General features: G+C 41.0%; 1 protein-coding gene across 2 annotated transcripts in view; it reads left to right on the top strand.

The window, feature by feature from the left end:
• Nucleotides 1–16,339, top strand: part of LOC124612500 (E3 ubiquitin-protein ligase synoviolin-like) — an 85,004-nt gene that overhangs the window by 58,677 nt on the left and 9,988 nt on the right. Inside the window, exons 11-12 of one of the 2 annotated variants that reach the window (XM_047140740.1) lie at nucleotides 6,131–6,308; nucleotides 10,719–10,907. In XM_047140740.1, the coding sequence (XP_046996696.1) occupies nucleotides 6,131–6,308; nucleotides 10,719–10,907 (367 nt within the window). The remainder of the gene's footprint in view (nucleotides 1–6,130; nucleotides 6,309–10,718; nucleotides 10,908–16,339) is intronic. The other variant, XM_047140741.1, reaches the window with a different exon arrangement.

Below are 16,339 nucleotides of genomic sequence, written 5' to 3' on the forward strand. Positions count from 1 at the left end.
TGCATAAATGTTTGTTTATTCAAAACAACCAGGTTTGACAAACTTTGCTTTCATCTTGAAGTCTGTAAGAAAGTGCATATAAATAGAATACATCTCATAAAATGATTTAAGACATAATATTTGACATTCAAGTTTCAGTTTGGCAGTACAAAAAATGAAAGTGGAACTGTACTTTCACAAACCTGAAAAAATCTTTTTGTTATGAAACATGTTCATTGTACATAGGACTTCACACCAAGTTGTTATGTGGATAAAAATCAGCACATTATAAAAGCTCTGTCATAACTAAAATATCTAAAAATATATAGCACCTTGTGTCTGTCAAAACCAATCATTTTAAATAAATAAATATTTATACAATCTTCGCTGTAGAATGTATTTAGCAAGTGAAACAGATCACTTCTTTGGTAATCGCAAAATGCGAAAATTCAATCAAGAAACTGAAAAAATGAAATAAAGAAAGGAAAAGGGAAACATCGGAAGGCACTGTGCAAATGGTGGACAAATTTAAATACCTGGGATTATTTATAACAGGAAGGAACAGGAGTGAGGAGGGAATAACAGAGATGATAAAGATGATGAGGTCAGCCTTCTGTATGATGAGAGAAATATACAATAAAAAGAATATATTCACAGAGGCAAAGATACGCCACTACAAGGCAACGGTGAGGAATGCAGTATTATATGCTGCTGAGACGATGACACCAGGAAGAAATGGGGCGGAAAAACTAGAGAAAGAAGAGAGAAAAATACTAGGTCCCAAAAGAGGTGGAGAGAGATAGATGCGAAGACCTAGGGAAGAACTGTACCGGAGCATGAGAACAATATCCGAGGACATCAGACTCAAAAGGGCAAGGTTTGCTGGACATGTAATTAGGATGAGTATGGACAGAATGACAAATACAGTGTGGGAAACAACAGGGAGGACAAGGGGAAAGACAGGAACCAAGTTGGTTGTCAAACTTCAGAAGGAGTGGTTGGAATTGGGGATCAAGGTCGAAGGAAAGGAAAATTGGAGGAACAAATATACACCGAACAATATGCCGGAGATCAATGACAGAGAACAATACAGGAAAAGATTAGAGTGTCTCCAGTGGAGACAACAGGAGAAAAGGACACTGAAGATCTCGGAGGAAGAGCGGGAGAGAAGAAGAAAAAGAATGAAGAGGTTCTGGAAGAAGAAGAGGAAAATGCAGTCCGTGAAGGAGCTGGCTGTGGTCCTACAGAGGCCGCAACGCAAGAAGAAGAAGAAGAAGAAGAAGGAAAGCATTGATATGAAAGAAGTGAAAGGAATCTTGATACAAAGAACAGCAATGTCAGAAACTTGGAGGAATAATAAGCAGGGAAGTGAAAAGGGAGTGACACCATCAGGGCGCTGTAGTATGAGGCACAACGAGATGAGTAACGAATTGAGCATATACCATGTTGCAGATGCCCACTTGTGAAGTTCTACAGTATTTTTGTGGTGTAAAATCCAAACAGCTTAAATGATGAAGCAGGCATAAAGGTCACAGAACAGAAATTTCATGTTGATACTTTGTCCCTAGCAATGTTTGGTAAAAATACGAGATGTGATAACTGATTAATGTGACAGCATGTCTTCAGTGCAGAAACATGAGATGAGTTTGGTATTTGAATGTAGCTGAACTTGATATTTCTGGAGCTACCAACCATTATTTCACCTCTCTGTCTGCTTCAGTTAGCTTTTGAACTGTGATTGTACAGTGTGTTACTCATGTTAGTGCCATAGTCCTGGTTCATTTAAAAGTTGAGTTGTGCATTAACCTAAAATGTCTCCTGTAATTTAAAAAAGTGCAGGCATAATGATTTCAAACATTAAAGTGGGTGTTTGGTAATATACCATGTGAAGGAGTTTTTCAATGCACGAACTGTTATCTGAAGTTTGGGAAGAATTTGAAGATGATGAACATCCTAATGGACCTGTGATTGCATGAACTGAAGGAAAAGTTTAGAAAATTAATGACATTGTGCAGGAAGATTGACATCCGAGTGTTCAGTTGACCACTATCATGGTAAAAACAAAGAGAGAATAAGAACAAATACTAACATCTTTATATGAGATTTTCCATTAATCATTTAGAGAATAAGAACAATTTCTTGTGCAGCATTGCTCCCATAAACCCTCACTCTGAAACAGAAAGACAGTGGTAAAAACATTTGTGCTGACATCATGGAACAACTCTCAGAACAACGAGCTTTGCTTTCAGATGTCATTACAGGTGATGAAGTACAGGTTTTTCAATACGGCTCCGAAACAGTTCATCAGTTGATGCAATGGAAGACTCCTTGATCACCAAGAATGAAAAAAGCACAAATGAGCTAGTCAGACCTAAAGGAAAGGCTGATGTCTTTTGTTGATTTCAAGTCTGTTATTATGACAGAACAGGAGCATGAATGTCAAACCAGTAATCAGAAATACTGTAGTAGTCGTAATTTAGTGGAGGGAAAGAGTAAAGAAGACCAGATTTGGGGAAGAAAAACTTACAGATTCTGCACCAAGAAGATGCACCAGAGCCCTGTCTGTGTTTTTAGCAGACAAGTGCATTCTTGTGCTCCATCGTCCACCTTATTTGCCAGATATTGCTCTAAGTGCTTTAGAGTTGCCCCCAAAAGTGAAACATGCATTTAACCTTTTGGCTGCTGCAGACATGCTTGCTGTATTCTGAGTTGAACTCTGTATCATTATTGTATAATGCATAGTAATCTGTGTGTGGACTTCTATCTGGGCTGGGGCTACCTGAGTGGCCTGCTTTGCCCAGTGCTGAATATTTCTGGAGTGCTGTCCATGATGTCTCCTGGTACTGTTGTAAGATTCGTCACTGCCGAGTGGAACATAGTTACATGTGTAAAAATTGGTTTCTTGCATTGAGGGTTGCATGCTGATTAATGATTATTACAAATCCACAGGGATGTGAACATGGCTTTTCCTTCAGTAGTTCCTGATGTGCTTTTGGTATCCGATTCTGATAGTTACGTGTTACTTCCAACACATCAGTAGTTCAGTGTGCTTCCATGGCTACACATCAGTAATATCTATTGTACTGTATGTATACTTCACTCTAGAAAATAATGAAATAAGGAATTTTGATTTTTATGTTTGTAACACATATTGTTGGTCACATTCTGTTGTGTGCAGACTATATTGTTTCATTATGCATGAGTTATGAAAGCCCTCAATAATAGTTTTCATTTATGGGTACCTTTGTAGTCAAAAGCTTCCTGTTACTTTATATGGTGAACAAAATACACTGATTGTCTGTGACACTGTTCTCAGATATTGGCATTCATTATAAACTACATTAACAATGTTTCAATTTTCATTGTATCATGAGACTTCTTTGGCAGCTATATGAATGATTTTTCACTTGCTAATAAGTACTTTATCACTGGAGGAGGAGAGATTGCTTATCTGAAATAGGTACACTATGTAAACAGTAGATCTGCAGTACAGCTCTCATCCTGTTGGAAATTTGATAATGCATTTCTTAAATTTTCGATAACTTGTCCTTCAGAAATGGACGACATAGTTCTCTCCCATGCAGTTAGTAATATTTTTGTAACTTTAATGTAACCTTTGAAATAAAGATATATTATCCGAAATGTTCATCTTTTCTTGTCTACTTTTGGCACAAAAATTCTCTTGTAGAAGGTCACAAAGGACAAGATGGGTGTGGGCCTGAACAGTTAATGAAAGTATATGAAAATGATAAGCTTCATGTATAATTGTGTAATAAAATCGTCTAGGCTATGGAAATGGAGATGTATGGATAGTTTTTGTTGATATTCAAATAATCCCCTGTCATAAATAGATGATGATATATTATTTTTGTCTGTCTGTCACAATGTGTACTGTATTTTTACTTTTGTGTACTTCACTAACAAAGTACACATCACAGCACTACAAACCCCCAGTTGTATAATTGTCATCATAGTATCTTCTATCAAAAAGAACATGAAGAATGGCAGAATAATTGGATATTTCCCTAGTTGACCCTTGTGTCCCCAAGGCTCAAATACACGAGTAATTGGACAAAAATAATTTTTGTTCCTATCAAATGTGTCAGTAAACAGTGATTTCTTCCTATACATTACACATTCAGTTTCAGATTATTCGGATTCAGATGAACCATCAGTTACATCTGTTGTGAAACGTGAGTCTGTAGTATAATTGTGTAGGCTTCCGCAGCCAGAGTCAGTTGACATAAAAGTTTTCTGAATATCGTACCACGTCATAATGTAAAAAACTGTACTGGAGGAATGAATGTTTTGGTCACAGTTACAGTGGCTTTTTTCTGGGGTTAGTGATGTGCTTTAACTGTGAAGAATCACTTATATTTTGTCACTGCCACTCACTATACATGACTTTACATCATAATTTTAAAATATCATAGTCATGATTGGTCACTTGAGGTGGAAGGAGCAGGAACTTTATTATAATAGGTTGCTCCAGTGGAGGGATTAGTGATCTGCTGTTATCTATTGCTTCAAGCGTTGTTTAGTGTGATTGGTACTCATTGACGAGTGAGGTGTGGGCTCCTGTTTCCCTCCTGCTGGACACAGAGTATGCTAGAAGTCTATACATGTGGGCAAGTATTTGCCCACCCAATCCAGCCACCACCAAGCACAGAACAACTCTGTTATCCATTCTTTGGACATCTGTGCACAGCACGTAAGCAATGCTCAAAACATAACACATGAGCTCTAAAGGCTGTGTAAAACATTCATGACAAATGGCTACAACCATAAGCTGGTTAATGAAACCTGCATACTAGCTAAACAGCCAGCTTTGATGAAACACTAGATCAGAGAAGCCATAGAAATAATAAAACACCCTAACAATATGAACAAAGAGAGTGGATACATGTTTGCCCCAGCCGCGCTGCCAGCCCTTGGAGACAAACAGGGCACACCAACAACACGTGACTGGATCGCTGCCAGCGAGTAACTGCTTCCACTGCCTCATTCACCAGTGAGCACCAATCATAGTAACCAATGCTTGAAGCAAGAGATAACAGCAGATCTCCAGTCCCTCCACCACAGCAACCTTTTATAATAAAGTTCCTGCTTCTTTCGCCTCAGCTGATCAATCATAACTACGACCTTTTCAAATTATGACATAACGTCATGCTCAGTGATGGACAATGACAAAATGCAAATGACTCCTCACAACTACAGCACATCATTAGACCCAAAAGGAGGCCACTGTAACCATGGCTCAAACTTTGGCTTCTCCAGTGCAGTATTTTACATTACGACGTGGTATAATACTCAGAAAAGTTATATGTCATGAGACTGTCGTGTTACTCCTCCTGATGTAGACAGCTTAAAACTGTTCCGTTCAGAATATGTGGGAAATTATTGTTTACATCAACATCAAATAATTCATCCTCACTGTCACTCTTCATTAGTACCTCGACAGTCTATTCCTCTGTAGCACGGTTGATGAGAAAAATGTTTATGCCAATCCTGATGCATTGTAAGATGTAAAGCAAAATCGAATTCAACAAAATGGCTCCACAACAGACAAAATGCCCCTGCGCAACTTAGCAACCAAAACTATGAAAAGCTGCTGAGATGAGAGGTGGAAAATCTGCTGTGTGCTTAAACAAAACAGAGATCCTGAGTGGCAGTATGACTGTACTCACCATTAGTGCTGTGGCCATAGCTAACAGGCTGTGTTAATTTGGCTGTAGCTCTCAAGGAAAGCCCATTGGCCATTAATTTGGCTATAGCACTCAAGGAATGCCCATTGGCCATGCTTAAACTCGTCAACAGCACCCTGGGGAGCGGACAAGTGTAATGAAGTTAACTTGTCAACGGCAGTCAAAGGGTTAAGGGGGGACGTATCAGTCTATGGAACAGTTAAAAGCAAACATTTCGGAGTTGTTGAAATGGGTGGTAAGTGCTGAGTTACTGCATTGCTTTGAACAATGGAAGGCTTGTATGCAGTGGTGTATAGATAGGAATGGAGTATATGCTGAAGGCGATAAAAGTTTGTTGTGACTTTGGCTGCTATAAATCACATTTTTCAAACAAGTCTTTTTATGTAATTGCAACATGTTGTATACTGAAGGCATAAAACTAATATAATGTTTGTGCTCTCTAACAGTTCCGCCACCACCTGTTCCACCACCTAATCTTGCTGCATTCACTACAGAGGAGCTTCATCGTATGGAGGGCAACACCAGGGAGGCTGTGGAAGCTCGCTTGCAGTGCCTTCGTAACATTCAATTACTGCTTGATGCTTCAGTTGCCATGATGCAGCAATATGCTTCAGTGGCAGTCAGGTAATACAAAAAGCATTTGGGGATGGATAGAAGTGGATGTGTTGCAAGTTTTTGGGAAATTAGGCACAAAATGTTGAAATTCTAAAAATAATTTCTCTCATACATGTAGGTTACTTAATTTATGGTTGTAAAAAGAAAAAGTTATTTCTTATTTGCACTACAGTGTAACTTCATTTTATATGTATGTGTACTCCTCACTAGCTGTTGTAAATAATCTACAGTTTTTCCTTCACTGTTAATCAGCTTTTCCTCTTTAGGAACACTGTCACTCTCAATTGTGGAAAAGAGTCCTCAAATTAATTGAAATGAATGCTGAGACAAGTACTGCAAACCAAGTTTATTTCTTTCTTTGCTGATCCCATGATCCATAAACTCAGGTTCTTGTGTGGTATATAAAGCTACAGGTTAAAAGGATTTTGTAGAAGCAATTAACAAGTTGAGTGTATACACCAATGTAATTCTGCTGTACGCAAAGGGGTTTATTTGAAGCTCAATACTTTTGGAAATGTATTCACAGTTAGAAATCTTTCTGACATTAGCTGCATTAGGTATGAAGATATTATCTGTTGATGATAAATGAAAATTTGTGCTGGACCATGACTTGAACCCAGATTTTCCACTTGTCGTGAGTGGTCGCCTTAACCACTTTGACTATGTAAGCTTACTTCGCGGGCTGACCCAAACTTCCATATGTTGTAATGCCTACTACCCTGTAGCTCGCAGTGTTACTTAGATTCCCACCATAAGGTTTGAAGGAGACAAACATATTCGACAGTGGTATTACGATCATCATTTTGCCCATGAAATCTTGTAATATTTATTTTTAACAATGCCTGAGGAAATAGGCATTAATGACGACCATCGAGCATATTTTCAGTTGCATACACCAGTTCTAGTCTTCATTCTCTGCCATCCCCTTCTGACTCTGTTTGCCCCTCACTACTAACCTGTCTCATTCTTACATTTCTTGCAATTTTCGATCTCAACAATGAATTTCCACCCCCCCTTAAATTTTACAATTGTTGACATTATTGTAATTCACACGTGAACCTGACACTGCTGTTGAGAGCCGTCTGACTCTCCCCTTCTCTCCCCTTATCCCTCCGTCCCATCATTTCTGCGCACCCTCTTCGATCCACACATCTCCACCCACCCTTTCCCTGCTTCTATAATCATCAACCACCTCCTCCTCCTCTTGTTCGTAGCGTTACTTAAACACAACAGTGCCATCCTAGCCTATTTGATACAATATTTGTCACTTGCTCACCCAGCAAATTTGTATTACTCTCATCACATTGGAATGTGCATAGTTTCATTTGACATGACAGCAAAATTATAAATCCTTAGAGCACAACAGACAATCGAATGTGCTACTTGAATGTCTTCGATATGAGACAGTAAAAGTTCACTTTACTTAAGAAATAGACCCTCCATTATCTGCTGTTTGAGACTTTCCATTGAAACCATTTTCAACCACTGGCATTGACTGTGCTGAAGTGTTATACAGCAGACTTGTGAGGTGGCAGAGTAGTTAAAAACTGGACTCACATTTGGAGGATGGCAACCCTGCTTCTTTCCGTACCACACACAAATCAGTAGGATTTCTGGCAGACACTCAAGGCAAGCAAGGCAAAATAGTATCTCACTAAACAAGATATCACATGGAAACTCAGTGCTTCCGTTTTGGCTTGGTGGGAATATGATGGCAGTGAATGATATTCACTGCCAAACACTGTTCATGGAAAGTTTTAGGATCTCATAGGTTGATGAAGTAGTTCTCAGCATGGCATTGTCACTAAAATCCAATCCAGTTGTACAGAGGAAGAATAGACTAAACCATTTGATGACTTCATGTTACTGCATTAAGTGATCTACTTACAACATTGCCAAAGGCCTGAGCTGTCATTTAGGAAGGACTTGCCCAAGGAGTTCTGACCAAAGACTTGAGTTGTTGGCCTAAATTTGCTCAAAGATTTGCTTGAAGTCCACTGAGTATGGAGGCATTCTCAGATACTTGGGACTGGATGACTGCATCCTGCTACAGGAAGATATTTTCCCATGCCAAATATGGAGTAAATGATTGTAGAAGACTATTTTTAGGCAGGAGGGAGAGTGGTACAAACTGTAATTCTACAAAACTCAGAGGAAGCCATAATTTTATTTGTAGTACAACATGCCGTCCCTCTAACCAGGGTGGGGAAAATCTTGCATGTTCGTAGTATTGCTTCAAGAATCTTTATGACAGAGATGCTTTATGCAATTGAGTCTGTGTTATATGTGCCCTCTGATGAATGAGGGTTGTTCAATAAGTAATGCCCCACATTTTTTAAAAATCCATTAATATACGTAGACAAACGTCCTTGCTCGTGCTTCACATTTGATGTTTGTTCTATGCGCTGGTGAACTTTTGTAACATTCTGGCAGATGGCAGAGCTGTAGTACAGCATCAAAATAGCTTCTACATACGACTCACGTTACAAGCAGTGTACTGTTATTGAAGTCTTGTCTGCAGAAAAAGAAACTGTGGTGAACATCCATAAATGTTTGTGTGCAGTGTATGGCGATGCTGCAGTTGATAGGAGTACAGTTGGGCGATGGGTAAAGAAATTTACAGCCTCAAGAAATGCACAAACAGAGCTCCATGATCAGCCATGCCTGGGACGTCCTGTCACAGCCACCACTCCAGACATGCTGAAGCGTGCAGATGCCATTATTTGCGCTGACCAGCGCATCACAATTCGACAGTTGGCTCTACAGCTGTGGGTCAGCATTAGAAGTGTGTCTGCAAGGATTGAGACTCAGATATTCAAAGAGGTTCTCACAATGGGTTCCACAAATGCTCACAGCAGACCACAAAATTCAAAGAAAGGGCATCTCATCTGAATTGTTGGAGCATTTTGAGACCGATGGAGAGGCCTTTCTGTCACGAATCATTACAGGGGAGTGAAAGCTGGGTGCACCACTTCACACTGAAAATTAAAAAGACACTGGAGTGGCATCATCCTCGTTCACCACAAAATAAGAAATTCAAGGCAACCCCCTCTGCCTCTACAGGGAACACACTTTGAAGATGATGGAAGTGTCAGTCATGGAGTGAAAACATGGCTACGCCTAAAGGACAAGAGCTTTTACAAGCAGGGAATACATGCTTTTCCACAATGTTGGCGTAAGGCCGTAGAACATCATGGAAACTACATAGAAAATAGGACATGGACAAGACATGTTGATGTATATTGTCACCAAATTCAGACTCTTAACAATAAATATATTCTGAGAAAAAAAATAACCCTCGTACAGTTTCTGGTGCAAGTAATGTTAGTGATGTAGTGGAACCACAGTAATTCGTGTCTACAGGGTGTTTCATAAGTGATGGTCAATATTCAGGGGTATGACAGTAATGATCATTCGAAATAAAAAAGTCAAGTAAACATTGGTTCTAAAATGCACACCTTAAGAGCTATGAGCAATTCTTGATCTTCAATACTGTGAAACAAATCTCTTCTGATGCAAGCTCTTTGCTTTCCATATTTTGCCCCTTTGCTTTCCATATTTTGCGAAGTAGTAGTATGGACCAGAACATGAAAAAAAGTTCAGTAAATATATGCTCTAAAATGGATATCTTAAAAGTTATGAACACTTATTCATTAGAAGAGTTGTGTTTCAAAGTAGCGAAGATGAACAAGTGCACATGTATTTATTGCATAGATGTTGAACCATCAGTGGTATATAAAATAATTGCTTTTTTTGGAATAAGAAACAAATCAGTTTTTATTTTATCAAAATTTCAGAAACAAAGCAGAAGTAGCAATGACCAATAAGAAATTTCCTTCCTGCAATAATGCAGATCATTTACCTTGTTGGAAATTTGATTAAACTATCTTTCCACAGACACATTGACTAATAAACTATAAGCTCACAATGGCTTTTTAGCAATTTTAGATTTCTGCAACAGTATTTGTAGACTTAGACAATATGACAACAGCTGTAATACTTTATTCATCTTCATGATCCTTTGAGGTTTTCTACAAAAACTAGTTGTAGGCACACAAAAAAAACCACAAAGATTAATATAGTATTCCAGCAAGTGCCATTGTTGGTAACAGAACATTTTTATTTCATCTGTATGTGTATCTGATGAGTAAATGGATGTATATTTTTGGATTAGCATGAGTAGCTGAGTGAAGGATGAGAATGGGTAGTTGATATTCTTGCAACTGAGTTTGAAAGAACTGCTGAATGTCCCAGTCAACTAACAGTCATTTGTGAGACTTACTGACTATTTGCCTAATTAATTTGTTATTTATAAGGATCTTCTTGCATGTGTTATGTAGCTCGACTCATCTATATTAAAGTTCCTCTGCAGTTACAAACATGGCATATATTTAAGTGTTGCTTATGTGTCTGCTATAGGATAGAACAAGTGACAACAAAAGTAGGTAATGATCAGGTGCTGGTTAATGGAACAGGAAGTAATGATGTAGAGTCAAATACGGGTCCAGCAACTACAGAGACAGGAGCTGCAGGTGAAACGAGACGGTCAGCTGATGTCGCATCTGCTCTTGCAAGCAGTGCTAGCAGCTCCAGCAGCAGTAGCAGCAGGTGGGCAGTGAGCCTGGAATAACAAATGGCACAGCATGTTGTAGTTAGTCAGTATCCTGCCGTACACTCTCTTCACTTTTCATCGGTAGTTGAGATTTGGTATAGATTGCATTTTATTCCACACAGAAAGTGCCTTTATCAGTTTGTAAAAAAACAGTAGTAACATAGTTTTCTTTCAGTTTCTTGTTTGGGTGTCTGCATTTTAAATAGGGGTTTGATGACAGAATACTGAAAGCTACATATATAATATCCTGTTGCAAAGTGTGTTGTAATTAACATTTGATTATAGTTAGCAGACAGTTTATCTTTGCTTTAGTATGTAAAATGTCCATTTAGTAAGGCTTTCTGTTTTTCTTCATGCTGTTCAAGTGACCTGCTGTTGCATTCTATTCCTAGAGAAACTAATACTGAATATTTATCGTATTTAAAAGACACATTCTCACTGGTCGTACTCTTCTGTGCTTTTTTTTTTTTTTTTTTCTTCACAGTTCATCAGGAAGGAAACTGTAGTTCTGTAACATGTAATGTCAGTTTTTGTCACAGACAATGATGTTTTTTTCCCCCTTGCATGAGCAAATGAAGTTTCTTTTATGTTAAGTTTTTCATTATTGTTGTAGCTGCTGTACTTTTTATGCTTGATTTTAAGTAGCACGCTTCTCTCATAATTATACCACATAACGAAAATTTGGTAACATGCCCGGGTAGGTGACCATTCTTCAAAGCACCCACTTCTGGGACTTGAGGAGGTACACCAGCTACAGATCGAATCTGCCTCACGAATTAGGATGGGCCCGGTGTGCCAGGCAGCCTGGGTGCGTGTTTCAGGTGGTTTTACATGTCCTTCTAGGTAAATACTAGGTTGGTTCCCACATCCCATCTCAGTTACACAATGCACAAACACTTTGAAAAACTTTGTTACATTTGGCCATGTGGAGTACACAACATGCATACAGAATGGATTCACAGATTCCTCATCATGGGAAGGGGGGAGTGCCTTTGGAAATGGTGACTCCATCATAATAATGGACTATATACAGGTATGGTTCTTTCTCCTTGAAACTGGAAAAATCCCCATATCACTTCTTACCTGGCATTGGCTGGATAAAGGCCACCAGAATGAAGATGATTGAAAACTTCATGCATGGACGAATTTGAGCTACCTACATTATTTTCAAAATATAAATGATACTAAGTTTAAAATAACAGCATCAACTAATGAAAGTCAGTACGTGAAGATGATGAAGACAAGTAAGAAGACTAAAAGGATAAAACTTTCAGCTGTCCAATTGGTACAGCATTACCAATTGGCGTATAATCAGATTTGTAATATCATATTAATGGAAGAACAGTTTATTCTGAGTGAACATATTATTTCTGATGTTGCACATAATAGAAACAAATTAGTCAACTAGATGAAATATAGACATGTCATAGAGATTTCTTGGGTGTTCTGCTACACCACCATGACGGGCAGTTCAAAGATGATGACATGTAATTCATAGCTCTCCCAGAGGGATTAATGAGAGATAAATTGTCTTGTGCTTCACCAAATTATTTTATTTTTGGAATGATAATGAGCTGGTATCCAAAAATTCCAGAAATTTGGATTTTAAGCGCAAATCATTAAGAGTACACTGAAATACCGCTATGTGTCTCCCCATGACTTCCTTCTTGTGTGGCAATTGCCTGTGAACTGAGTGGTTTGGTTAGTTGTTGGTGAGTATATTTCCATTGCCATTTTTCTTTGAATTTGCTTTTCTGCAATGACTGACCTGGAAGAATAGATTAAGTGTTCAAAATTTTGTTTTGAACTTTGCAAAACTGCTGAAGAAATGCAATATATGTCAAAGGAAGTTTTTAGAGGCATCAAAGCTTTCCAACATTATGGGGATAGGTTATGATACATGTGAAACTTCATGGCGGATTAAAACTGTGTGCTGGTCTGGGACTTGAACCTTGTCTTCTGCATGCAAGTGCTCTATCGAGTGAGCTTTCCTAGCATGACTCACAACCCTCCCTCACAGCTTTCCTTCCACCAGTACCTCATCTCCCCTCTTCCTTGTGGATGATACCTATGAATGTATTCTGTCAAAATGACTGAACACGAAAAAAAATTGTTGCTAAGTTTATGCCATGATAGCTGCATCAGGATTAGAGGAAACATCACACCAATGTTTTCACAGATCTTAAATTGCTGCTTCAAGGCAATTCAAACTTTCTTTCAGAGTTTGTTACTGGTCTCCAAAATCGATTTATGACTATGACAATGAAATTAAGTTACAGACGTCACAATGGAAGGCTCCTTTTCATCTTGGCCACAAATAACTCAGAGTTCATCCTTCCTTGTCAGACAGTCAATAGAGAGTCATGTCATGAAGTTTGAAGGCGTTTGAGAAAGCAAAAATTTCCACAGAAGTGGCATTTGAATGACTGTGTGGAGTGTTGTTTAATGGCTGATGACTGCTGCTCAAGCTTGTGCAATGATGTGACTGCTTGAGCAAAATTTGTTCTTGACCTATTACTCCGTACAGATACACCTAACACTGCCACCTTAACACACTCTTATTACATTGGTGTAGGGATTTCACTCATCAAATCTATTTACACACTCTATTCCTGATTGTCAGTCATTCCTGAAACTACTGGGTTAGTAAACTTGATAAGTGTTTCTTTCTCCTTTTCATCAGCAAGTAACTTATTTCACAGTGGTTTTACCTCAATAAAGGCAACCTGTTGTGACTTGGCAAGACAGCCAAGCCACTAGGAGGTAGCCGAAAGGCACGCGTTCAAGCTCACGCAGGCTGCCGTGAGGTCTGGAACAGGTAAAGTAATTATACTAGCAAAAAAGGTACGTAGCTTCTGGAATACTTAACTTTAATCCATAATTGGTGAACATCGGTCTGACGGTACATGCATCACAAGATAAATAGCAAATGATAATGGCGCCTTGGTAGGTCGTAGCAAATGACGTAGCTGAAGGCTATGCTAACTATTGTCTCGGCAAATGAGAGCGTAATTTGTCAGTGAACCATCGCTAGCAAAGTCGGCTGTACAACTGGGGCGAGTGCTAGGAAGTCTCTCTAGACCTGCCGTGTGGCGGCGCTCGGTCTGCAATCACTGATAGTGTCGACACGCGGGTCCGACGTATACTAACGGACCGCGGCCGATTTAAAGACTACCACCTAGCAAGTGTGGTGTCTGGCGGTGACACCACATTCCTCCCCCGCAAATCGGCGTATGGTTGTGTTATAAGGCTTCCGCCCGCCGTGGGGAGGACCCCATGTTGACGTATGCGACGCGGTGGGGAGCCTAACAACAGGCGAGGCTGTGCCACCCACACCCTGCCATTCGGTCCGAGGGGAGCTAGGAAACGCCTGAAAACCTACTCCAGGGTGCACGCCAACATACGGTGTATGCGCTCGTAGAGAGACAGGAGGGACCGAAGGGTCGACCTCCATCGGGTCGGGGCACCCAACGGGCGAAGACGTCCTATGGTCCGGAGCGGGCAAGAAGTCCATGGCGGAGGACAACGGATCACGGGAAGCGATCGGCGGCGTGTGACCCAGGGAGGCGCCCGGCAGTTGCAGCGACGCGTCCACTGCGGGCGTCGCTGGCGGGAGAGCAGGCGGCGGTGGCGGTGGCGGCGCGTTGCCATGGGGCAAAAGGGAAGGCATCGTCGGTAACACCTGGGGCTGAGGCGAGCCAGTAGATGGGTCCCCAGGGCGCTGACCGGACGGCACCGTCGCTGAAAGCAGACGGGGAGCGGCAGAACCCGTGCGACGTCAGAGGCGCAGCTGATTGAGATGCCGACGCACCTCACCAGAGGCCCCCAAAACCAGATACACAGCGCGGCCGAGGCAGCGAAGAATGCGCCCTGCGAGCCAACGCCGTGAACCTCGATAGTTGTGATAGTATACCACATCGCCTGGGGCAAAAGCAGGTGTCTGCCGCTGCACAGGAACCTGATGCAGCAGATGTAGCAAAGACATCAAGGTTTGATGAGGGCGACTGTGAAGCAACTCAGCCGGCGAGCGACCATCGCGGGGCTGAGAGCGATACGAGGACAAAAAGAGCAATAACGTGTCCTCCCGAGAATTCGACTCTTTCTGTCCTCCTGAGAATGCGACTCTTTCAACGTCAACATCTGGGACTTGAAAGTCCTGACCAAACGTTCAGCGGCACCGTTGGACTGTGGCGAAAACGGCGCGGACGTCAGATGTTGAATACCATTGGCCTTGCAGAATGACTGAAATTCAGCGGATATGAATTGTGGGCCATTGTCGGAAACAATAGTCTGTGGAAGACCTTCAATGCAAAAGATAGTGGCTAATGCTTGTATGGTGGCAGAAGACGTCGTGGAAGACATCCGGACAACAAAAGGAAAATTACTGAATGAATCTACCACAACCAACCATCGAGCATTCCAGAATGGACCAGCAAAATCGATGTGTAAGCGTTCCCAAGGTGAAGTGGCTTTTGGCCATGCAAATAATTTCCGCGGTGGTGCGGATTGTTGTGCGGCACACGCCATGCAAGAAGAGCACATTTTCGTAATCGCAGCATCGATTCTGAACCAAGTACAGTGCTGACGAGCAAGTTGTTTCGTTCTCACTATACCCCAATGTCCTTGGTGGAGAAGCTGTAAGACAGAGGACTGTAACGAACGTGGGACCACGACCCTGGACTGATCATTATCAGAATGCAACAGCAAAACACCAAGTCGAACAAAAAGTCTCTGCTTGTGAGCAAAAAATCGGCGAACCAACGGATCCCCGATCCGTGACTTTGACAAGGGCCATTGCATAGCAACAAAACGCAGAACGGTAGCAAGGACAGGGTCGGCAGCTGTGGCTGTAGCTACACGACGAAAATCAATTGCAAACGAATCGACCACGTCATTGGTTTCCGAATCAATGAACATGCAAGCAAGTTCGGAGGAATCGAATGCTCTATCCTCAGCAACAGGCAAACGGGACAACACATCGGCGTTTCCGTGCTTAGCAGTGGACCGATACAAGATATCGTAGCGGTACTGCGAGAGGAAAATAGTCCAGTGAATTAATTTCTGCGCTGTACGTGGAGGTACAGGCTTGTTCGGATGAAAAAGCAATGTCAAAGGTTTGTGGTCTGTGATGATGGTAAAGTAACGACCATACAAGAAATCATGAAACTTTGTAACACCAAATACGAGAGCCAATGCTTCTTTCTCGATCTGTGAATAATTTCTTTGTGCAGACGAGAGCAATTTGGACGCAAAGGCAATAGGGCGATTGTGCGAACCATCTTTGTGCGCAAGCACAGCACCGATCCCGAAATCCGAGGCATCCATCATCAACAAAAGGGGCTTCCGGGGATCGAATGGCGTAAGGCAAGTATTGGAAAGCAACGCCGATTTCAACTGGCGAAAGGCGCGTTCGCATTCCGTCGTCCAG

Source organism: Schistocerca americana, chromosome 4 (assembly GCF_021461395.2).
Source record: "Schistocerca americana isolate TAMUIC-IGC-003095 chromosome 4, iqSchAmer2.1, whole genome shotgun sequence".
Taxonomy (NCBI): Eukaryota; Metazoa; Arthropoda; class Insecta; order Orthoptera; family Acrididae; genus Schistocerca; species Schistocerca americana.